The sequence below is a fragment of the Gastrolobium bilobum genome, unplaced genomic scaffold, assembly GCF_033153095.1.
Source record: "Gastrolobium bilobum isolate Gb01-03AN ecotype WA unplaced genomic scaffold, APGP_CSIRO_Gbil_v1 utg14285, whole genome shotgun sequence".
Classification (NCBI taxonomy): Eukaryota; Viridiplantae; Streptophyta; class Magnoliopsida; order Fabales; family Fabaceae; genus Gastrolobium; species Gastrolobium bilobum.
This window is the reverse complement of record NW_026897131.1, coordinates 240412-265029: the sequence shown is the minus strand read 5'-3', so window position 1 is coordinate 265029 and position 24618 is coordinate 240412. Positions and strand designations below refer to the sequence as shown.

Here is a 24618-nt window from a genome sequence, read left to right as displayed (position 1 = left end):
TCGAGTATAGAGGCCAATCAACAATCAAACAGAGACAGATTAGTATTATGTTTAGAAAAAATATCATCTTTTTTAAATAGTTTAAAAACGAGGGCAAAATGATATTTTTTTATGTAATTAAGGGCAAATACTAAAAAAAACAAAAAAAAACAAAAAAAAAAACCTCTTGCTATCTTTCTGAGCTTCACGCATGTCGATGCGCTCCAATAGAAGCACGAATAATTAAATTATTAGGACTGCTCCACACGCTAACGTGTAAGCATGTGAGCAGATATTTGACAATATTGGACCATTGAGAATGCTAGGCATCTCACAAGAAGTTCATTATTTGTTGTGAATTATTTTATTGCAAAGTACAATTTAGTGGCTAGATCCATGGAAGACCTTCCATTCTTTCATGGGCTAATAGGGTAAGTATGTATCAGATAATTTTTCAGTATAATTGCCTCTCCCATATTATTGCTTGACCCGATTTTAATACCAAATAAATGGAGAATCAAATTAAGTTAAAAAAGTTATTATTGATTAAGTTGTGTTTGTTTATTAGGATAGGTTTGCGGAGCTACGAAGGAAGGTACTTTTATTCTTAAATAATGCCTCGCTTGAGTGTTTTTTAGCCATTAGATTATTGTTATTTCTTAATGTGTATGTTTTGTTATTAAAAATTAAAATTAAAAATTATGGGAGTGGATTCTCTCACTAAGATTAATGACATGATTTAATCACGTTAAAATAAAATATAAGATGATGAATTATCCTTAACCTTTTACACATGATAATAATTGACTAATTGGGTTAATAAACCAAAAAAATGTTGATTAGATTGATTTTTTTTTTTCTTACATTATTGATTTGTGTTTAATTTATTGCAAATCTAGGAATCTTTCTTAATATTTGCTTCAAAATATCACCAAAGAACACCAGACATCCAGAAGATTGAACAAAATAGACATATAAAACACCAACACAAACAAAGGAACAAACAACTTTCAAACGGAGAAAAAAAGAAAGAAAGAAAGGCTAAACAACTACATACTTATAAGGACACATTAATTTTAAAGATCAGGGCTGTGAATTCACAAAAGGGATACATGTGAACAAATCCAAATGCTTATTTTGCCTACAGAATTTTGAGATAGACGAGAGATACATACCAAATAAACACAATAAAAAACGATTAATTTTCTAATAATTATAATTCAGTTTAAGTTCCGTTCTTCAGTTGACTACCTTTCAATATTTGTTTTTTCTTTCATATATAATTTATCTTTCTAATCACAATATATAATAGGTCGGATTCTCATAAGAAATATAAAGATAAGAGTATTGAAATAATTTATTCTTTTCCCTTTTTTTATTTTGGGTACTTATAAAAGATTATGTTTTTATTGTAATTTTTATATGACGAGTAATGTACGAGGGCTTTATAAATAAAAGGATATGATAAAGACACATTTTTGCTTTTGGGCTGAGCAAAAGGCACCATTTACTTAGTCCAATCAAGGGTCCATCATGAACGAACCGAAGGAGCTAAGTGGCCTGTCTTACCGTCTTTTTGGACAGAGACTTATGGATCAGTGACATTGAGTTGGAGCAACATAGGCTTCAGTTGATGGCAAGTCTATTTATCAATTTGACAAATGGAGAGACTAATAAGAAAAATTGCAAACGAATCAAAACTGCTTGAAAAATAAGAAAATGTATATAATAAGCGTGAAGTAATGATTGTCAAGAGTGAAAATCCTATAATCTTGCTCAGAAACTTTTGGAGATTATGAACTGATAGCTAACAAGTAACTATTAAACGATAGGTCAAATTGTGAAAGCTTAATAACAAACGGCAAATTGAAGTCTGAGCAATCCAACCAAATAAATCAAATAACAACTATGGTACTGTAGGGGGTTTCGGCTTTTAATACACGATTTGCTTATGTTTTAATTTACCTAAATTAGGTTCAAGTCAAACAAAATATAGAATAGCTAACTGCCCATGAAGAAAGATCAGTAAGTGTAGATGACGTATGAACAGTCGATGGCAAGACTACTAATCAAGTACACATATCAAAACTGAGTTCCCATCTTAATCATCTTGAATTTCTCATGTTCCTGAAATCAATTAGGAAGGGGAAAAAAAACCTCTTGAGCTACAACAAAAAAAGAATTATAACATGAAAACCAACATGAGCAACATATCTAAAAAACACATGCATTAAATACGAATCAATGGCAACAGGAAGCCTCGCCCTTTATACAAGTAATAGTTATGAATTAACTCGTAAAAACTCTTCCATAATATGTGGATCAAATGACAAACATAATTTTTCTACGCCCTCGTTTTCATTTAAAAAAAAAGAATGCACTAGGCAGAGTCATCATATCAATAGCAGCAAGTAGCAGTGCTATTGCTGCAGAGCAGCATTTAACAAACCTCGGTCAACACCAAAATCCAGTCGCGGAGTGTTATTAGTGTTGCAGCCACAGTAACCAATATAATGATGCTACATGCCTACATCACAGCCTGAATTGTGGCCACGATGCTTCTGCACAGATTGAAATCTGTTTTGACTTTCTTTTTGAATTAAAGTTCTATTATATGATCATCAAAACTAAAAGTATACCTGTAAACGATGCTTTCACTGGGCTGTGATCTTGAGGTTTCATGGCAGGGAAGAGAAGAACCTCCTGTCACCAAAAGGACCGAAGATTGTAAGAAATCGCCAGAATAAAGTGAGCGTGTAGATAGAGAAAGACCAAGAACCTTAATATTCTGTGAATCCGTAAGCAACATGGTCAACCGATCAATACCCAAACCCCAACCACCAGTTGGTGGCAAACCGTACTCCAGAGCTGTACAGAATGTTTCATCTAGGGCCATTGCTTCATCATCGCCTGATTGCCGATCCTGACATGTAAAACATATAATAAACCGTTACAGCGTTACTACTCTTATTGATCAGAATCAGTTTAGTACATAACAGTTGTATCATATCTCATTACCTTAAGTTGTTCAGCAAATCTTTGTCGTTGTACTACAGGGTCGTTCAATTCAGTATACGCATTGCAAAGCTGAAAAGTAACAAAAACATTGATCAGAACCCAGAAGCACGAATCCGTTAAATATTTTTTAATAATAATCATATATATATCAATATCTTACTTCATGTTTATTAACAAACAACTCAAAACGTTCAGTCAGGCCTGGTTTTGATCTGTGCCACTTTGCCAAAGGACTCATTATCTCAGGATGGTTTATGATGAATGTCGGATTCACACACGTTTCTTCCAAAAAGTGCCCCACAAGCTGCAATATGAAAAGAATACAATCATATATCCTGCAGACACCTCATACAGAGGCTCAAAATGAGGAATAAAGATCCAGGCAAACAAAGTGCAGCAATTAGAATTGCCTGCATTTAAATGGAACTTTACACCTATAATTAAGTAATAAAAAAGTACAGGAAAAATACACAAACGATGAAAAAGTAGTAGACCAGAGTTGTATCCAAGCTTTACTAAACCTGCAATAATATTAATCACAGAGAAATCAATGTAACAGTTCTCTAAATAGAATCGCCAGAGCTCATTACTGGAAATCAGAGTTTTAGTAATGGAATGGCTAGCTGTTGTTTTACAAATACTGGAATGTTTATAGTTCTAACCCCCCACCCTCCAATTCCTATCTATTTCATTTTCCCAACCATCAGAACAGAAAACTAGACATTAGTTTATCCAACATCTGAACTCTTATCATGGTCTTATTTGCTAATCATCCTAAATCAGACCTGAAACTCCACAATAAGTATGACATAGAAGGCACCACTGATAAACAGTGCCATTACAAATTTTGCAGCATTCTGACAAGGAAAAAGAAAGTACAATCTGCTTTTACATAAAGAGAAAAACTAAAAACAAAAGAGATTATTCTTTAAAAAAAAAGGGAAAGGAAGTTACTTTATCCAACAAGCGAGTAGTTGTTTCAGGAGGAGGACATTTGATCTCATGCTTCAAGCATGCATCCTTTAGATATTGATTAGCTTCCTCACTCGACAAGTCTTTGGGAATACTGAGGCCTGCCATCTTCTCTAATTCTTCAATCATGTCAATCCTTCTGTAACAATAAAAAAATCCAAATCAATCATTCAAAAAGAGAATACAATTATAACCAACCACCATAAGTGACCAGCAAAATTAAGCCACGTACCTGAAAGGTGGTGTAAAGTCAATTTCAATAGGATCCTTATCAATCCCATCTGCATGGTACTTGATTTTATAGCTTCCTTTTGTAAGCTCCTTAACCATACCTATTTAATGGTTTCCATATTATGAATGATAATGAAGGAACCCAGAAAAATATAGCACTGAATTCATTATCAATGGAGGCATAGCCTCTTTTCAGATACACTAATCAACAACATCAACATCAACAACACCTTTATCTCAAATTATTTTTTTTTTATTTTTTTTTTCAGATACACTAATACAAAGATAAAATGCAGAAAATAAACCCCAAGAAACCTCAACTCCCCCTCAAACCAACAAACCTAGGCTCAAGAGTTCAATAGATGTCTCCCAATTTCCCCATAAGCCAATACTGAATTCATGCATACCCATACTACACACACTGGTTACCTTTTATCCTATACTTAAGGAATATTCTAGAATAGTTTCCATAACAAACTAATTCACTAACATTTAGGCCCATGGCCCATCAATACTCCCCCTCCAAATCTCACCTTGTCCTCAAGGTGAAGAAAAAGGATAGGTGATGTGAGAAAACATCCACCGGGATCCCATTGTTTGAAGCATGTTGAGCAAAAATCTTGAGTGATTGACAATTCTGGTAATGACAGTACCACACCCCTACACATCCCTTCATTGTGGACTCTATGTCCATCTCCTACTTCCACGGAATATGTTTCTGTCTTAACCACCAGAAGCTTCCATTCTTGAGCCACTTGTATTGCTAGGAAATGGGAAACTCCTAAGTCCATTAAAAAAGCAACCCTCCTCTCTTCGATTTTTCCCCAAATCATTATTCCTACAACTGTGATTGTTTTTCTTTTTTCTTTTTCCTTCTTCAATTCTCGCATTTTTATCCAAATTGTCTCCCTCGCACATTCCATTCAGAATTCTTTTCCACCATCTATGAAGCACCGACACTTCAAAAACCCTGACGTGTCGTGTCTGACACTTCCCGACACTCTCGGACACTCCGACACTTCAACACGCATTATAGAAATTCAAAAAAAGGTTCAAAGGTTGCGTTGCGTTGAGTTTTTAGTTCCAACTATTAGATTCGTTGGATTACGATTATCATTTTATTGAGTTTAATATAAATATTTGGGATATCTTATGTTTGTTTGCAAAATTTTGTGAATATTATAAGTTTAGATTCATTTTTTTGTTAAATTATTGAATATTAAATATAATATACACTACATAAATTAAAAATATTATTTAATATCAAAATGTGTCCTAACGTGTCGAAATCTAACAAATTTTAAAATTAACGTGTCGGAGTGTCGTGTCGTATCGTGTCACGTGTCGTATCGGTGCTACATAGCCCACCATTGACGTATAGCTTCTTCCACCCTTCCCACTCCTTTTTCCACTCGATCCATGTGAGCTCCACAACATCCAATTTGTACTCCATTTTTTTTTTAGATATGGACAGAAGCATCCCGAGATCGAAAGTGCTCTGAGACAAAATTGACGAAACCCAGAAAAATATAGCACTGAATTCATTATCAATGGAGGCATAACCTCTTTTTACATACACTAATACAAAAATAAAATGCAGAAAATAAACCTTTAGAAACCTCAACTCCCCCTCAAACCAAGAGACCTAGGCTCGAGAGTTCCCTAGAAGTCTCCTAATTTCCCCATAAGCCAATACTGAATTCATGCATATCCATACTACACATACTACCTACTTTTTATCCTATACTTTAGGAATATTCTAATATAATTTCCATAAAAACTAATTAATTCACTAACTTTTAGGCCCATGGCCTATCAGATAATACGTAGGTGACTTGAAGATAAGATAAATGAAAAAGAATCAATATGAAAATCAAAAGGCACCTAGTAAATTCTTACCACTCAACATTTGCTCTGTTATACCCATCAAGTCATTGTAGTCCTGATAAGCCATATAGAACTCACAGGTGGTGAACTCAGGATTATGAGTCAAATCTATGCCCTCGTTCCTAAATTGTTTACCAATTTCATATACACGATCAAGCCCACCAACAACCAACTCCTTAAGATAGAGTTCTGGAGCAATTCGCATGAATAACCTCATGTTAAGTTCATTGTGATGAGTTACAAATGGACGGGCTGCAGCTCCACCAGCAATCATGTTCATCATAGGCGTTTCAACCTGAAAGCGGAGGAAAAAGTAGGTAAATGGAAGGAAAGAACCAGAGGCATCTGGCATCAGAATACTCAGTCAAAGAACAAACCTCCAAGAAATCAAGGTCATCAAGGAACCTTCTAATGTAAGAGATGATTTTAGACCTAGTCTTAAATATTTCTCGAACCTCTGGATTAAGCATCAAATCCAAATATCGTGACCGATATCTTGTTTCCTATAAAAAAGGATAAGTAATTGAATAAAACACATTTTTGTCAGTTCATGAATAATATATTTTGATAGAAAGATGAAGCAAACAGGAGATAATGCAAAAGAAAACTGTAAGTTCAGTTTCTACAGATTAGAGTTAATAAAACAGCTTTATTATGCCAAGCAGAAAATATTGAAGAAAAATCCATTTTAACTTTCAGTACACAGAACCAAGGACGCAAGCTTCAAAATTGCAATTTACTGTGTCCTTCAACAATCACACAATATAGGACTGAAATTTCTATGAAGTCAATTGCTATTGATTAGGGATTCAATCAACAAACATGATTCACTTCACTCTATTCAGTGCAAAAATAGGAAATTTTAGTTTAATTTCGAGTTAAAATCATCGGGCAAATGAGAGCGTTTGGCACGAAAAAAATTTAAAAGACCGAGAACAATGAAAGTATCTATAGAGTACATTTCATGCAAATGATACCTGATCCTTCAGAATGTATGTTTCAGGATTCCTGGTACTTCCAGGTACCCATGGAAGTCCCTGCAGATCATTAAAGAAAAACAATGTCATTGTTTATGGTCATCAAACAGAACCAAACATAGAGGAATTGTGCTGACCTTCACATTTGCATTATCAGCATCAGCAGGAGCAGATTTTTGGTGACCTTCAAATTTTTGCCTAGGCACCATATGTAGACTATGAGACAGCACCACAAAAATCTTCGGGAAAATACTAAGCTCTCCCTTCTTACTTTTGCCTGGAATATTAAACAAGGAAAAACTGAAAAAACTGCTGTTTAAAGAGTAAACAAACTTATAATCCAGAATATAATATTGTAGAATTCATCTCAATTCTCAAGTATTGAACATCAAAATAGAAAAATATATGCCTGATTGCAGAATATATCCCTTTATAATGATATAAATGCATCTAATACGGTTTCCGATTTTCGGCAATTAGCAAAAGATTTCAGTGTGATTCTTGTGCTTAAAATGGCTCCTAATTGTGTCATAAATCACATTGAGGCACGAATTTACTGGACTTAAGATAGAATAGTCTAATAATAAGCAAATTATCAACACAATATTTACATCTTAATTTATTCCCATATACCAAGGCTAATTTCAATTTCTAAAAAAGTCCTTATTCTCCTTATTGTATGTGTTTATACTTGGAAAGACAGAATTAGGGCTCGTTTGGCTCAATACAGTAAGTTAATATAAGAAATTATGGCTTTATAGTTGTTTGATGCAAGTACTAACTTGTATAGCTTATCATTTTTAAGTTAACATTTTTGGACTCTAATTGTATAAAAAAATAAAGGAAAAGGGAATCCACCAAAAATAAAATAAAGGAAAAGGGAGCCAAACATGCCAGTCCGAATAACACAAGCCCCGCATAGAGTTAGGCTAGGCCAACAATTTGCCAACTTGGACTAGCTCTATTAACAAGGGTTTGTGAAATAGCATGAGGAATCTCTTAAAAACCCCATTCTATTTATCTAAGATTTACGATCACTTTTCATTGAAATAGCAAATTAAAATCCCTGATATTGGGAAACATACAAATCAAATCCTAATTAATTAAAAATCAAGAGACATAAACTCCCCCTCAAGTTGGTGTGTGGAGATTCCGAAAACGAAACTTGGATAGTATGTAGCAAAAATCGCTCCCTGGTGCCTAGGTGAATAAAAATAGGCGAGTTGATGCTTAGAGGTAACTTTGGTTGATGCAATAATCCCAAATGAGATGACAATTAATTTCGATATGTTTAGCCCGTTAATGATATAATGGACTAGCAATGATGCAAAATTCAGCCTAATTATAACAATAAAAAGAGACCAATGGACGAAGCAGAAGACCAATGTCTCAGAGTCAATGTTGTTAAAACGTAGAGTCTACGTTGAAACGGTAGGGGTGAGAATAAATGTAAAATCGTAAAACGTAAACGAAACATAAGAGTTTACTACATACAAAGAAAATATATATATATATATATATATACATATCCAACATATATAAAACCAAAACACACTAATACATAAGACATCACAATTTTATTTTATAATTTTTGGGATACAAAGTCATCACATATCTAAGTCCAAACCAAAAAATACTCCCTGTTAAACTCGACTAGCGAGTGTGGGGTGGAGGCAATCCTTGTATGCAACCTTACCCTTGCATAGTTGCAAAGAGGTTGTTTCCTGGATTCGAACCTATGACTTTTCAGTCATGAAAGAATAGCTTTACCACTGTTCCGGTTCGCCCAAACCTAAGTCCAAACACTAAAGGAAATAAAAACTAAGTTCAAACTCAGTCATCATAATACATATTAAAATCAAAACACAAAGATAATAAAATTATAAAAGAGATCAACATCTCTAATTTAAGTTATTGGAGTCAGAGTCAATTTCTGATATTTGTTAGGGGAATTAGCATGAGTGGGTAATCGTCTCTGGAATTTATATATAAGTCCACTAAGAAAAAAGAGGGGATAAACCCAATGCTAAGCCCACTAAAAAAATGTTTTGAGCGGCGCATGTAATAGTTACCTCTCAGTCAAACTATTTTCTTCCACTTCCTCCTCCAAAAAGCTAATCTCTCTCTGTATTTACATTGAGACGCGAAGCAATCTATCTGGAAGTAGAATCTCCCCTAACTCAAATTACACAATTCGTGTTGCTTTGCCACAAGGATCTCACTGTTTTCTCCCTCTATAAACACCATTTTCATGCCTACATGACTCGCTTCTTTACCCTGCGCTACTGAGAACCTACTACATACTACCTTATAGCTCTAAGCTATGCGGAGCCTAAGACTATGTTGATAGTGGCAACGAGATAAACCATCTACAATCACAAGCGATGTAACTTCTAACATTTGCAATCATCGATACCCACACCCATGCACCCATGGTCTGTCCCAAGCAAGATAAAGGAGGAGGATTGGCGTCAGGTGTAGCGAACCGTCCATAAAAAGCAGCTATATTTTATGAGATGAACCCTTATGATTTTTCGTTGGGTGTACCCTTCATAGCGACGCGTTGCATCGGGCCCGAGGTGTAGCGAAAAATGGGCTAGAGCACTTGCCACAAGGCAAGGCGCTGCATCAGGACCCGGATGTAGTGATAAATGTGCTAGGGTCCTTGCCTCAAGGCAAGGCGCTAGGTCTTCACCCGGATTTGGTGAGAAGTATGTCAGGGTCCCAACACACAGATGGGCGAGCGTGGCGGGCAAGTACAGCCCAGGGGTTAAGGATGCGATTGGGAAGCTGGAACATAGGAACCTTAACGGGCAAATTGAGGGACTTAGCAGATGTTTTTGCTAGAAGGAAAGTGAATATTGTTTGCTTGCAGGAAACTAAGTGGGCTGGAGAAAAGGCCAAGGAAGTGGATGAAATTGGTTTCAAGTTATGGTACACAGGTATAAATAAGAGTCGAAATGGTGTTGGAATTATGATCGATAAAAGTTTCAGAGATAAAGTTGTTGATGTCAAAAGGAAAGGCGACAAGATTATTCTGGTTAAGCTTGTAGTGGGTGATCTAATCTTGAATATCCTCAGTGTGTATGCACCCCAAGTTGGATTGCAACCAAATGATCAGAGCCGATTTTGGGAAGACTTGGAGTAGGTTTTGAAGGGGATACCACGAGAGGAGAAGATTTTCTTAGGAGGAGACCTAAATGGTCATGTTGGTAAAAGCAATGGAGGTTTTGATAGAATTCATGGAGGTTTTGGCTATGGGACAAGAAACAAGACTAGAGAAGATATTTTGAATGTTGCACTAGCCTATGATTTGATGCTAGCGAACACCTTTTTCAAAAAAAGGAGTCACATCTAATCACATATCATAGTGGCCATAATCGTAGTCAGATTGATTTCTTTATGGCTAGAAGAGTAGATAGAACTTCTTGTATCAACTGTAAGGTCTACCCTGGAGAGTGTGTCGCTACGCAACATAAGCTGGTAGTCCTGGAGGTTCGGTTTAACAAAGTTCTTTCAATGATGAAGAGGGCCCAGAACCCTAGGATAAGACGGTGGAAGCTTAAGGAGGAAAAAGAGAGAGTTCAATGAAAGAATGTTGCATGAAGGACCTTCGGAGTTTGATGGAGGAGCAAATGCAATATGGAATGAGAAGGCTATGTGTATTCAAAATATGGGAAGGAGGGTGATGGGAGAAAGCAAAGGAAATGGATTTCATGCAAAGGAAACATAGTGGTGGAATGGAGAGGTGCAAGAGGCAATTAAACATAAGAAAGAATGCTTTAGATCTTTTCATAAAAGCCCCAATGAAGAGAACTTGCAAAAGTTTAGATTGGCGAGAAAAAATGCAAAGAAAGCAGTGCGGGAAGCTAGAGGCAAGGTTTTCGCCGACTTGTATAAAAATCTTGGGAGCAAGGATGGTGAAAAAGGTATTTATAAACTTGCAAAAATAAGGGATAAGAAAAGTAAAGATCTCACCCAAGTTAAATGTATCAAGGATGAAAACCAAAAACTATTGGTGAGAGATAAAGATGTAAATGAAAGATGGATGAACTACTTCAACAAGTTGTTTAATGGGGATGGCAATATAAGCGAGGTGGACTTGGAGGATGCCTATGATGATTTGAATAGAAGATTTGCCGCAGAATTAACACACATGAAGTTAAGGAGGCTTTAAAGAGGATGAAGACTAATCAAGCCTTAGGACCTGATGGTGTCCCTATGGAAGTGTGGAGAGGCTTGGGAGATGTGGCAGTAAATTGGTTGACTAATCTTTTTAATAAGATTCTTCAGACAAATAAGATACCTGAAGCATGGAGGAAAAATATGCTTGTGCCTATTTACAAAAACAAGAGAGATATACATAATTGTTCTAACTATAGAGGCATTAAGCTAATGAGCTATACTATGAAGTTGTGGGAGAGAGTTATTGAACATCGCTTGAGAAGAGATACCAAGGTTTCTGTAAATCAATTTGGATTTATGCCAGGAAGATGTACCATGGAAGCCATTTTCTTGATGCAACAATTAATGGAAAGATATCGAGAAAAGAAGAAGGACTTACATATGGTGTTCATAGATCTTGAGAAAGCATATGATAGGGTTCCAAGGAAAGTTTTACGGTGGGTTCTTGAGAATAAAAAAGTACCATCAAAGTATGTAAAGGCAATCAAGGATATGTATGATGGGGCTACTACATGTGTGAAAGCTTGTAATGGAACATCAAGTTATTTTCCTACCACGGTAGGTGTACACCAAGGTTCGACTCTAAGTCCTTATATCTTTGCCTTAATTATAGATGAACTAACAAAAGATATTCAAGAGGAAGTGCCATGGTGTATGTTGTTTGCAGATGATATTGTGCTTATTGATGAGAGCAAAGACGGTGTTAATAGAAAACTTGAATTGTGGAGAAACACGTTGGAATCTAAAGGATTCAGGTTAAGTCAGAGCAAAACTGAGTATTTGAAGTGTGAGTTTTCTCTGGTAAGAGATGTAGACCAAGATCCGGTGCATCTAAGTGGTCAAAGAGGTACACAAGAAAGATGTTTTTAGATACCTGGAATCCATTTTGCAGAAAAATGGAGAGATTGATGAGGATGTAAATCATAGAATCAGAGCAGAGTGAATGAAATGGCGTAATGCATATGGGTTTTTGTGTGACCACAAAATCTCCCTTAAGTTAAAAGGAAAATTCTATAGAACAGCAGTAAGGCCTGTAATGCTATATGGAGCTGAATGTTGGCCAGCACATAGACAACATGAGCATAAAATGGGAGTAGCAGAGATGAGGATGTTAAGGTGGATGTCCGGTTATACGAGATTGGATAAAATAAGAAATGAAGATATTCGACGAAAGGTAGAAGTATTACCGGTGGCTGAAAAGATGAGAGAACATAGATTGAGGTGGTTTGGGCACGTAATGAGAAGGCCCTTGGATGCTCCCATAAGAACAAAAGTTTGTTACCAAGAGCTCAATACAAAGAAAGGTAGAGGTAGACCAAAACTTACTCGGGGGAAGGTAGTAAAACAAGACTTAATGGAGTGGGGTATAGATTGGCAGACGGTGTGCCTTAGAACGGAATGGAGAAAAGCTATAAGCATGGTGGAGGGTTAACCTGTTGTTATTCCTATGTTCCAGATAGTCCCTTTTTAGTCTTTTTCCTCTTCATTTTCCCCTCTTCTTCTTTTCCCATTCTTTTATTTCTTTTATATATATATATATATATATATATATATATATATATAATAACTATTTTATTTATTTATTTATTATTATTATTATTATTTTATTTTTTATTTATTTATTTTTTATCTTTTTCCAACCTTTTCGTATCTTTTATTTGGGTTCATCTACCATCGACCCCAATTAATTTGGAATAAAGGTGTAATTGATGTTGATCCTCCATTTTTTGTTTTATTTTTTCAGTATTGAGTCAACTCAGTAAACTCGTCTAGTAAACCGAATTTACCGAGTCCACTTGGCGTTCCAATCATTTCTACACAGATTTCGTTCCTACCATCGTTCCAACACGTTTTTTGACCCAAAAACGTAGAAACATCCGCTTCTACGTTTGGAAACAAAGTTTTAACGCTGCTCAGAGTAGACTTGATAACCATATGAGCTCACAAGTGGCTATAGCCATGGCACAATATTCAGCCTCGGCAGAAGATCGGGAAATAGTCGTAGATTCTTCGTCTTCCACGAGATAAGGTTAAATTCAAGTAGGACGCAATTACCGATTGTTAAGTGACAAGTCATAGGGAAACTTGCACAATAGACTTGGAGATCAAGGTATCAGGAGAGAAATGTAGATCTTGGCCCCAGGTTGATTTGAGGTATGGCAATAAGTTGTGGTCAATATCGAGATGTAGTTGACGAGGTGAATGCCCTGTCATCCCTTGTAGAGTCAACCAAGACTCAGATCAGAGAGGTTTCCACTAGCTTTGTAGGCACTCTGCATGCCTCACAAAAACATATGAACATGATTTTCTTGTCCTAAAAGGTCCCTTTACTGATCTAACATCACCTTATGCTCTTTCAAGTAGATATTCTCATCCAGCATCTCACCCAAAGTCAACAAGGTCTTAGGTGCCTCTTGAATGGGTGAATTGGCAATGAGGGAAGAAGCTTCATTTCTGAAGATGGATCAAGTGTAGGAGAAGTTATCATCGACAGGTACAACGAGAGAAAATCCAGGTTCAGATGTTGTTGCAAGGCATGCAAAATGTCATGAATGCTTACAATGCTAGTGGAAACCTTGTTGCACCTGCTGCAAAATATGTGGATACGGTTGTTCCTCAACCAGAATTTAGTTACAAACCTCATCTAGGTGTTCCAACTTTAGTTACAAACCTTACAATCACAACCTCAATCTAGCAATTCAAATGTTGAGGGTGGAAATTTCTCAACAGCCATGACGAATGTACATGACACAAAGAGAAAGGATACTAAAGTCGTAGATGCTCCTTCAACTGCAAAAAATTATCTCGTGGTAGATCATCCAATAGAAAATTTTCCATCCAAGATCAAAATGCACTTCAACAATCTAATAATGTTCGCAATAATGCAATGGTAGCTCAGCCCTCTTCTGCAATTTGATCTTCACAAGAAAGCTACATAACTAGTGGGTCACAAGTTCAGGGATCCAATGTTGCTCAATGCTTATTTAAGAAGTCCCCAATTTTTGCTCCGTGCGACTCTCCAATTTCAAAGAATTGTTAGAAATACAAGTGCGTGACTAATTAAGTCTCACATCAGCAACAAATGGACTATGGAATATATAAGTGAAAGGACACAAACTTAATTTATTAGGTTAACATGTGGCATCAAGACCACTCATTGTTTGTTCGGTTCCTTAGTTAAGCCATTGTTAGTGGCCTCCCCTATTTTGGGCTCCCCCTATCTATCATAACAATATTGCAAGTTACAACTAAAGTTTCAACCGAGAGAGTTATAGTCTACAAAACAAAATGGCTTACATATTGATGAGTCGTTGCATTTCTCCTGTCAAGATAAATTCAGAGAAGACAATTAAGAGTGATCATGTTAGAAGCAACTTGGATTTTGATTACTCTGATGTCTAAGAGCTTGGAAAATCCATTGCTCAATGAAATTTCTACATTTGAATCTAAAGGAATTGGACATATTTGTCAATGATTTTCCCAACTTGGATGCCTTAGGATTCAACTTCTCCTTCGTAGAAATGTTAAATGATCTAGACCTTCCTTGTGAAGGCATTGATTTTTTTTGCCATGTTAAATTATCTCATGAATGCAACGATAATCATGTTACACCCGAATTATCAACTGTGAGCGAAGTTGCATGCGAGAAGGATATGAAAATACAAGGCCCTAATTGTTTGACTGCAATGAAAACGGTAAAGAAAAAGCACAATAGTTATAAGCCCTAAGAAAAACCGCCAGCGGTCTCTGGTTCAGGAAAATTGTAAAAGAGTGACATTTTAAAGAATGACTCAGGCCTACTTGTCAACCTTGTGATATGAGCCCAATGAACCCAAGCCCAACAACCGACACCACAAGCCCAATAACCGACACAACAACTCCCATTGAAACAGGTCCATACACGTGTTTAGAAGAAACAGTGGATCGAGTGATATTAACCACAAATCACTCACATGAAGAGGAAAGCAAGGCTGAGCAGATACAAGCTCAGCAAGAGAGCCCAATGGAGACGATGGGAGGAGACATGCCAAGGAGATCTAGAAGGAGACCGAGAAGACTAGATAGGGAGAACTACATGTGGTAGGAGCAGGGTTACTATAGCAGTAACCATGATTAGTATTCTGTTATGTAAATCAAAGAGTAGCATATGTGTGTGTTAGGGAAATTCTGTTAGCTGGGTTATGATTGTATAAATAGGAAGTTGAATGAGAAGAGAAGGATCTGAATTGTAATCAACATTGTTCTGAATAAGAATTCTTTTTTCTCATCTCTCTTCTTGTTCTGTTCTACCAGTAGGTCAATCCTATCAAGTGGTGCTTTCATCCTTGAACGATGGCTCCCGAGACACGTGCTCGTTCAATCGACGATCGTTTGGACCAAACGCAATCGGAGGTTGAAGGTTTGAAGGACCAGATGCACAAGAAATTACATGCAAGTTGGACGCGATCTTTGATAGTTACAAGGAGCGTACCCACTCTCCATCTTCTTCTGGACACAGCAACACAGGGCACAATCGTGAGTCCGCAGCAACGCGTAATCTTCGCATCAAAGTTTCTCGGTTCGATGGCTCTTCTGACCCACAAGGTTGGATTTACAAAATCAATAAGTATTTTGATTTTCATGACATTGAGGAAGGTCAACGTCTTCGTATAGCTTCCTTTTATCTCGATGGGAAGGCTTTATCCTTCTATCAGTGGCTCCACAAAAATACCAAGATTGAATCTTGGGATTCCTTTTTGCAATCTCTGCAGGTTCGATTTGGACCCTCCGAATTGGAAGATTATCAGGGCAAGTTATCCAAGTTGAGACAGAGAGGCTCTGTCACCGAATATCAGGAGGAATTCGAGACCTTGTCTAATAAGGTCGATGGTCTTTCTGAATCCTTTCTCCTTAGTTGTTTCACTTCTGGCCTTAAACCTGTGATTCAACAAGAGGTAAAATCGTTTCGCCCTACCACCTTAACTTCTGGTTGTGTTGTTCCACAAACACTGCGATTCACAGGACATATTGGTAAGTCTGCTATGGTGGTCTTAATAGATGGGGGGAGCACACACAATTTCCTCCAACCGACGGTAGCATCTTCATTAGGCCTTCCACTGTCATCTGATCGACAGTTTGATGTGATGGTTGGCAATGGACACATGCTTAAGTGTGAAGGTTTCTGTCCTGCTGTTCCTGTTCAAATTCAGAAGCACATTTTTTTGATTGATTTTTATGTCTTACCCATACAAGGGGCAGACTTGGTGCTGGGTGTGCAATGGCTACAAGGCCTCGGTCCTATTGTCCTCGATTACAACCAACTCACTATGGAGTTTTCTTGGGATAGTGCTTCAATTCAGCTACAAGGGGACAAACATCAATCTCCAATGTCCTTCAATCAGTTCAAGAAAATGCAGCAGCAAGGTCAAGTGGCCTCTCTATTCCAATTGACTCTTCTGGACTCATATACAAACAGAACCGAAACTGCATTGGACCACCAGGTGGCACAATTGTTGGAAGAATTTGCTTGTGTGTTCCAGGAACCAAAGGATTTACCACCTCATCGACAGCTGGATCATGCCATACACTTGGAGCCTCACTCCAAACCAGTCAATGTTAGACCATACAGCTCTTCTCTGGAGTTACATTTGCATCATCTGCGTTCAGTTCTGTTTACCTTGGAAAAACATCAATTTTTCGTTAAAAGAAGCAAGTGTTCTTTTGGCCAAAAAGTGGTAGAATATTTGGGGCATATAGTCTCAGTCTCTGGGGCCAGTATGGACCATAATAAAATCAAAGACATGCTGGAGTGGCCAGTCCCTACACACTTGAAGCAGCTAAGGGGATTCTTGGGCCTTACAGGCTATTATAGAAGATTTGTTAGTGGTTATGCTTCAATTGCTGCCCCTCTCATGGACCTGCTCAAGAAGGATTCTTTTCAATGGAATGAGAAGGCACAACAGGCTTTCAATCACCTCAAGACTGCAATGACTTCAGCCCCAGTTCTGGCCTTACCTGATTTCACTCAAGAGTTTGTAGTGGAAACAGATGCTTCAGATTTGGGTATTGGAGCTGTCCTCCTTCAACATGAGCATCCCATTTCCTATTTTAGCAAGAAATCCACCTTAAGAATGCAAAAGGCTTATGCCTATGTCAGGGAATTATATGCCATAACAGAGGGAGTTAAAAAGTGGAGGCAATATCTTTTGGGCAGAAAATTCCTCATCAAAACTGATCAAAAAAGTTTAAGGGCATTGTTGGATCAGATAATCCAAACACCAGAACAGCAGCACTACTTGGCCAAGCTTTTAGGCTTTCAGTATACAATTGTCTATAAACCTGGAAAGGATAATAGGGTGGTTGATGCCCTCTCTCGGTACCCTACACAGTTGTCTTTTACAACACAATCTGTGGTGCAAGTGGATCTCCTGGCAAAATTACAGCAAGAGAATTTGCATTCTGCCTTCTTCCAAGAGAAGTACAGCAAACTGTCTACGTCTGATGATAACAGCAGCTCTTTGGAAGTCAGAAATGGGTTGTTATTGGAAAAGGGAAAACTCCTTATTGATCCCTCTTCTCCCTTGGTTCAACAAATTATACAGGAGTTTCATTCTACTCTGGCCAGTGGACATTCAGGTATTCAAAAAACCATGGCTCGGGTAACAGCATCCTTCAAATGGCCTGGCCTTAAACAAGATGTCAAGAAGTTTGTCCAATCTTGTTCAGTTTGTCAGCAAGTCAAGTATCAAACTCAGCCTCCAGCTGGTTTGTTGCAGCCTATTCCTATACCACAGAGAATATGGGAAGACTTGTCAATGGACTTTATTACAAGATTACCTTTATCTCATGGCCATACTACCATTCTAGTGGTTGTTGATCGTTTATCCAAACAAGGCCATTTTGGTTCCCTGCCGCAAAAGTATACTGCTGCCAAGGTGGCAGATTTATTCACACATATAGTTTGCAAATTGCATGGTCTCCCTAGGTCCATCATTTCAGATCAAGATTCAGTGTTTCTTAGTAAGTTTTGGACTGAATTGTTTGAGAGAAGTGGTACCCAATTACGGAGAACAACGGCCTATCATCCACAATCAGATGGCCAATCCGAGGTGGTGAACCGCATTCTGCAGCAATATCTTCGATGTTTTGTGGCTGACTTTCCAAAGAGATGGTCAATGGTATTACATTGGGCAGAATTTTGTTATAATACTACTTATCATTGTTCAGCTGGAATGTCTCCCTTCAAGGCTGTTTTTGGGCGTGATCCTCCTACTATTTTGGATTATGTTCCTTCCACCACAGCACCCATAGAAGTGGAGCAGCTTTTATTAGATAGACAAATCATTCTGCAGGAGTTGAAAGATAATTTGCAGAAAGCACAAGAGTCTATGAAACACAGGGTGGATCAACACCGAAGAGATGTGCAGTACAAGATAGGTGACTTTGTTTAGGTGCAGTTACAGCCATATAGACAGACATCACTTGCTCACAGGTCCTCTAATAAGCTAGCCAGGAGATATTTTGGGCCTTTTGAAATTTTGAAAGAGTGGGAGCAGTGGCATACATGTTGAAATTGCCCTCACATGCCAAAATCCACCATACTTTTCATGTCTCTTTACTAAAACCTTTTTGTGGGGACAGTACCATACAATCCTTGCCTGTACCTGATATAGTCCGTGGAGGACTACCAGTGATGGAACCCAAGCAAATCCTAGCTACCCGTGTGGAGCAGCTCGAAGATAAACAAGTGCAGTGGGTACAAGTCCTATGGGATGGCATGCCGACTGATGTTTCCACATGGGAACCTTGGGAGGATTTCCAGGCCCAATACCCTTCTTTCAACCTTGAGGACAAGGTTAATTTTAATGGGGGAGGTGTTGATATGAGCCCAATGAACCCAAGCCCAACAACCGACACCACAAGCCCAATAACCAACACAACAACTCCCATTGAAACAGGTCCATACACGTGTTTAGAAGAAACAGTGGATCGAGTGATATTAACCACAAATCACTCACATGAAGAGGAAAGCAAGGCTGAGCAGATACAAGCTCAGCAAGAGAGCCCAATGGAGACGATGGGAGGAGACATGCCAAGGAGATCTAGAAGGAGACCGAGAAGACTAGATGGGGAGAACTACATGTGGTAGGAGCAGGGTTACTATAGCAGTAACCATGATTAGTATTCTGTTATGTAAATCAAAGAGTAGCATATGTGTGTGTTAGGGAAATTCTGTTAGCTGGGTTATGATTGTATAAATAGGAAGTTGAATGAGAAGAGAAGGATCTGAATTGTAATCAACATTGTTCTGAATAAGAATTCTTTTTTCTCATCTCTCTTCTTGTTCTGTTCTACCAGTAGGTCAATCCTATCACCTTGCTGCTAGAGATGCTCATATCAATTGCTCTCATGATGAAAAGGGTTTGTGAAATGGCACGAGGAATCACTCAGCAGCCCCATCCTATTTATCTAAGATTTACAATCCCTAATATTAGTAAATATAGACATCAAATCCTAATTAATTACAAATCAAATCTTAATTGATTACGAATCAAACCGGGATACATAAGAAGCTCAAATGCTCTATCCACATCCAAATTGACACCAATAAGAGGCAACAATTGACGTCTCACTTGAAACACTCCAGTCGATGCTTTGGTCGCTATAGACATTGGTAACATATTGAGTTCCTTCCACTGAGACGATGATGTAGAGGGAAATCCAAATTAAAAATAATAATAAACTTTTTATTTCAAAAATTATGTGTAGCAATTTTGTTATGGTTAATTATGACTCTCTTTATTTTATAAAATTGACAAATTGAATAGTGTTTGTAATAATATTCTTTTCAAAATTAATCAGTTATACATATAAACAATAAAATACAAGAATAAAATTAAATTGTAATACTTCATTATGTAGTAGTGCATAGATAAAACCACTCCCCATTAAACCCCAACTAGCGAGGGTGCGCTGAGGCAATCTTTGTACGTAGTAGTCATAATAGTTAATTGCACCGCAATAGCGCCGCATGGGCATTGCGGTCAATGTTGTTAAAACGTAGAGTCTACGTAGAAACAGTAGGGGTGAGCAGAAACGTAAAATCTTAAAAACGTAAACGAAACGTAAGAGTTTACTACATATAAACAAAAAAAATGTATCCAATATATATAAAATCAAAACACACCAATACATAAATCATCACAAATTTAAGTCCAAGAAAATAATTGTTTTAGTATTTTAAAAACATTTTAATGCTTAATATTTTTATTTAATAATCAAGAAGATTATTAGAATGATGGGCTTGAAAAAAATTAGAATTGTTTATTTATTATAATTATTTATTTAGTTAATGTTTTTATCTATTTCACCTACAAACGAGTGCAGGATCTGAGTTCAAGTATTTGAGGTTTTGGGAAACGGGTTCAAACTAAAGCCCAATTTTTTGGCATTTGACTCTTGAGCTCCCATTTTCAGAAGCAGCCAACAAATCAAAATTTCTTTTTTTTTTTACTCTCCCGCACGAGAATTCATAGATCCGCGTCACCCTATTTAATTCAATCTCAATTTTCCATCATTATTAGATCAACGATTGTCATTGAACACTCCCTACTCCTCCACACATCACGTCATTGATCCGCGTGCTGCTACAACTGCAAACAAATGACAACCATCCATCCCCTTCAAAAGGAATAAATGGTTAAGATCATAATCTATTCATCCCCATCATCGTTTTTCTACCTTCAACCAAGCCTTTCCTCGATCCTCCCAAGGAACACACCTTCCATTTGCAAAATTATGAAGGGAATGAAGTTTGGACTCCACCCTTTCTGCCACTGCGGGCACCATCTTGAACCGCCTCAAAACGCCAGCTACCACCCTCTGCGTAGCACTTTTGAGTTGGGGGAAATCACCCCAAAATATCCTCTGTTTCTGTTTTTTTCTCTCCAGTGAGTCAACTCGGTAAACTCGTTAAGTCAACCAAGCCAACTCGGGGTTTCAACCGTTTCTACCTCATTTTCGTTTCTACCACCGTTCTAAAACGTTTTTGTCCTAAAAACATAAAAACGGACGTTTCTACGAGTTGGAACGACGTTTTAACAACAATGATTGCGGTGCCTCGCTGCAAGAAACTGCGCCTTGCCGCACCAGAATGCAATAGAGGCCATTGCGATCGCATTTGCGGCCATATTGTTGTCATAAGGCAAAATGTCAATTTTCTCCTAAATTCAAATGTGTAACATAAATATTTTAAGGGGTTTTTAGTCTATCTACGTCTTTCTCTGTCACTTCTGTTATCTCTCCCTATAAAAAATGTTTATTTTTGTCATTATTTCTGTCATATATCTATTCCACGATTTTCGCAACCACAACCCGCTATAGCGCTATATGAAATAGTAGTGCACTATATTTCGGGGTTGGCTACGACATGCCGCAATCCACATTTGGTGCATAGATAATTAAAAGAAAAAGTGCATATGAAAATTTTAAAAAACTACACAAGCGCATATAAATATGTTACATAATAGTAAGAGTCCAAGGCTCTTGCAAGACCCTCCCCCTCCCCACCAAAAAAAAAAAATCATTGACTAATGGAACTGATTTTTTTTATTGAATGTACATAGTGGACAAGAGTTTTTTTCTAGGCCTTAGGGACTTTTTTTAACACTTGGAAAAAATTTAACATTTTTAATAAAAATCCTCTTTACTTGAAAATATACTATATTCATATAAATTTTATAAGGAATTATACAGTACATATATACATATGTGTGTGTATATATATACATATATAAAATGCCACACAAAACACTCCATTGTATTAAAAAATTTAAAGTTCTTACACTATCGGGCCTTATCCTATCATTCATAGGAAATGGGCCCTTGGAGACCGACCTTATATTGAATAATGACAAAGTCAAAAAAGAAAAAGAAAAATAGAAAACGTAAAGTTTGTAGCTGCCAAACCTGGAAACCCAGTGACACCAACAATATCACCACGCTTCACATTAGAATGGAGTTTGGTAAACTCAGCCTCATCCAAGTCTGATTCACTGCATTTCAGAGATATCAGTTGTTTCTGTCCCACTAAAATCAGACAGGATAAAAAGAAGAAAATATAGGATCTGACAGTAAGAAAAAGACAGCATTAAGAAAGGATTAAAACACTAACAGCATCATAAATTGAAAACCCAAACAGTTACATCTAAGTTAGTCAAACACCAAGGTAACCAGGAATACCATAGAACATGACATTGTAATTTAAACTCTTTTAAATTACATTTGCTGTACTTGAATTATTGCAACTAAATATTATCCTTCATAACTCTAGCATAGTAGCACCTACACAAAGTTGTATAAAGAAAAGTACGAAAATTTGATGAGACTAGATTGATAGATGTTATATTTACAACCTATTTTTGCTTACAACCTCTATAACAACTGTTTTTATCCTTAGATCAAAATCAAATCAACGGTAACAAGATAACATCAAGTGACAGCCGTTCATTAGATTTTAATCCAAGTATAAAGAAAGTGGTTGTAAAAGGTTGTAAACAAAAATATGTTATAAGTATAATCTCCCTCTACTAAATTAAGAGACTTCACTTTATTCTGCCAATTTATATTAGCCTATGGTCTGTGTGTAATAAAATTATAAAAGACACAAAAGGATAATGCACAGTGTAAAAATAATTGTATGACTAGACTTCTATGAGATAGTAATTCAGAATATTACTCTGATTTAATCATTTAACAAAATGTTCGTCAGTAGCTAATAAACTTTTTCATATGGTTCAACAACATCAAGCATCTCATAAGTCCTCTGCTCCGTGACAATCAATATAACACAATTTGAAATAAAATTCCACAAAACAACCCCAGAGAAAAAAGTCTAATAAATGATCTATATTAATTTGTACCACCATTTTATCTACATGTGCAATCAAAACAAGAGTCCATTATGCAGTGTCTTTTGCAGTTCTACTATATTTAGCAATGTTGGAGATAACAGTGTTGGGTACCTTGCATCAGCCATAATCTGTACTTTGAAACCATCACCGTACAGGTCATAAAAGACAAGCTTTGCACCAGAGGCTCGCTTGAGCATGATTCGGCCTGAAATGCAGAAAGATTATTAAAACCAACATAAATAACAACAAAATCAACCACGAAAATAAAAAATCATCGACATTCGACACAGAAACTGCTGACTACCAGCCAAAGACTCAGAGACATCCTCAAGGCGCTCCCCTTCGCTTAAGCCTCCATAATTCTTGATGTACTGATCAAAAGACAGAGTCACAGAGAACTTGTGCGGATACGGGTTATTCCCTTCTGCTTTCTGAGCTGCAAGATACTTTAGCCTATTCTCATAGTATTGCTGCAGTGAAAACACCCAAAGTAAAAAACTTCATCAAAATATTCTATAGCTGAAATAACATGATAACATTGCAGTGACAAAAGTAGAGCTATACGGTTTGGTCCATATCATCGTCATCAGCAGGTGCAGATTTGTTATCCTTAGCACGTTGCATCTCAGCTGCCTAGAAAAGAAAAATTATAAACTATAAATAAAATTCTATTTAAGATCAGAAATTGAAGTACAAATGCAAAGAATAAAATCACACAAAATCTTACTGAAATATATTTAAAAAAATTGAATTAAAAACAAAAAAAGAAAAACTATCACCACTAATTGAACGTCAAATCATTAATTGATCGTAGTGTTCCGCGGTTCCGGAACATGGAAATGAGAAGTACCTTTTTAGCCTTCTCCTCCTCTTTGCGCTTCCTTTCTTCTTCTCTTTGCTTATTCTTCAATTCCCGCTTCAGTTCACTACAAACAAAATTATAAAAAAGAATAAAAAAATCAATTCAATGGTGATGGGGAAGTCAATTTTGCATTGAGATAGTTTTTGAACACTCACTTCTTGCTTTTGGTTTCACCGGCGCCATTTCCGGTGGCTGGCGGCTCCGAAGGAGGTTCCATCGGTAGAAAAAGAGGGTCGCCGGAAGGGTTTGGGTGAGAGAAGCAAACTAGAGTGTGAGTGTGAGCAAGAGCACTCTGGAACTAGGGTTATAAGATACGGCGCGCCTAAATAGGCTAGCCGCTAGCCTATACTCGGTTTAAATAGGTGTGGAAAAACTATTGGGTTTGATGTAGCTTGTTAGTTTCCTGTAAGCTTGAAATTATAAGTTTCATCTGAGTTATATTCAAAAAATAAGAGCTTTCACTTAGATTTATTAGCCTGTATAAAATTATTAAATATTTAATAATTAAAAGAATAATTAAAATAATATTACTTTATGAAATAGTATATTGTAACAACTAAGTAATATTACTACTAATATTATTATCAATTAATTTCATCGTTAGATCAATTATGTT

The 24618-nt window shown here is 36.9% G+C and overlaps 1 protein-coding gene across 1 annotated transcript; it reads right to left on the bottom strand.

Annotated features, from left to right (window-relative positions):
• Positions 1-1764: 1764 nt before the first annotated feature.
• On the bottom strand, positions 1765-24312 carry LOC133304399 (lysine--tRNA ligase). Its single transcript, XM_061504438.1, has 18 exons — positions 24158-24312; positions 23991-24066; positions 23705-23773; positions 23445-23610; positions 23252-23345; positions 22197-22282; positions 7202-7341; positions 7065-7124; positions 6465-6590; positions 6100-6382; positions 4202-4301; positions 3952-4108; positions 3158-3301; positions 2998-3066; positions 2759-2902; positions 2619-2682; positions 2429-2540; positions 1765-2106 (listed from the first exon to the last, which is right to left on the bottom strand). The coding sequence occupies exons 1-17, from the start codon at positions 24217-24219 to the stop codon at positions 2512-2514; spliced, it is 1869 nt and encodes a 622-aa protein (XP_061360422.1). The 5' UTR covers positions 24220-24312; the 3' UTR covers positions 1765-2106; positions 2429-2511.
• Between the last annotated feature and the right edge of the window lie 306 nt (positions 24313-24618).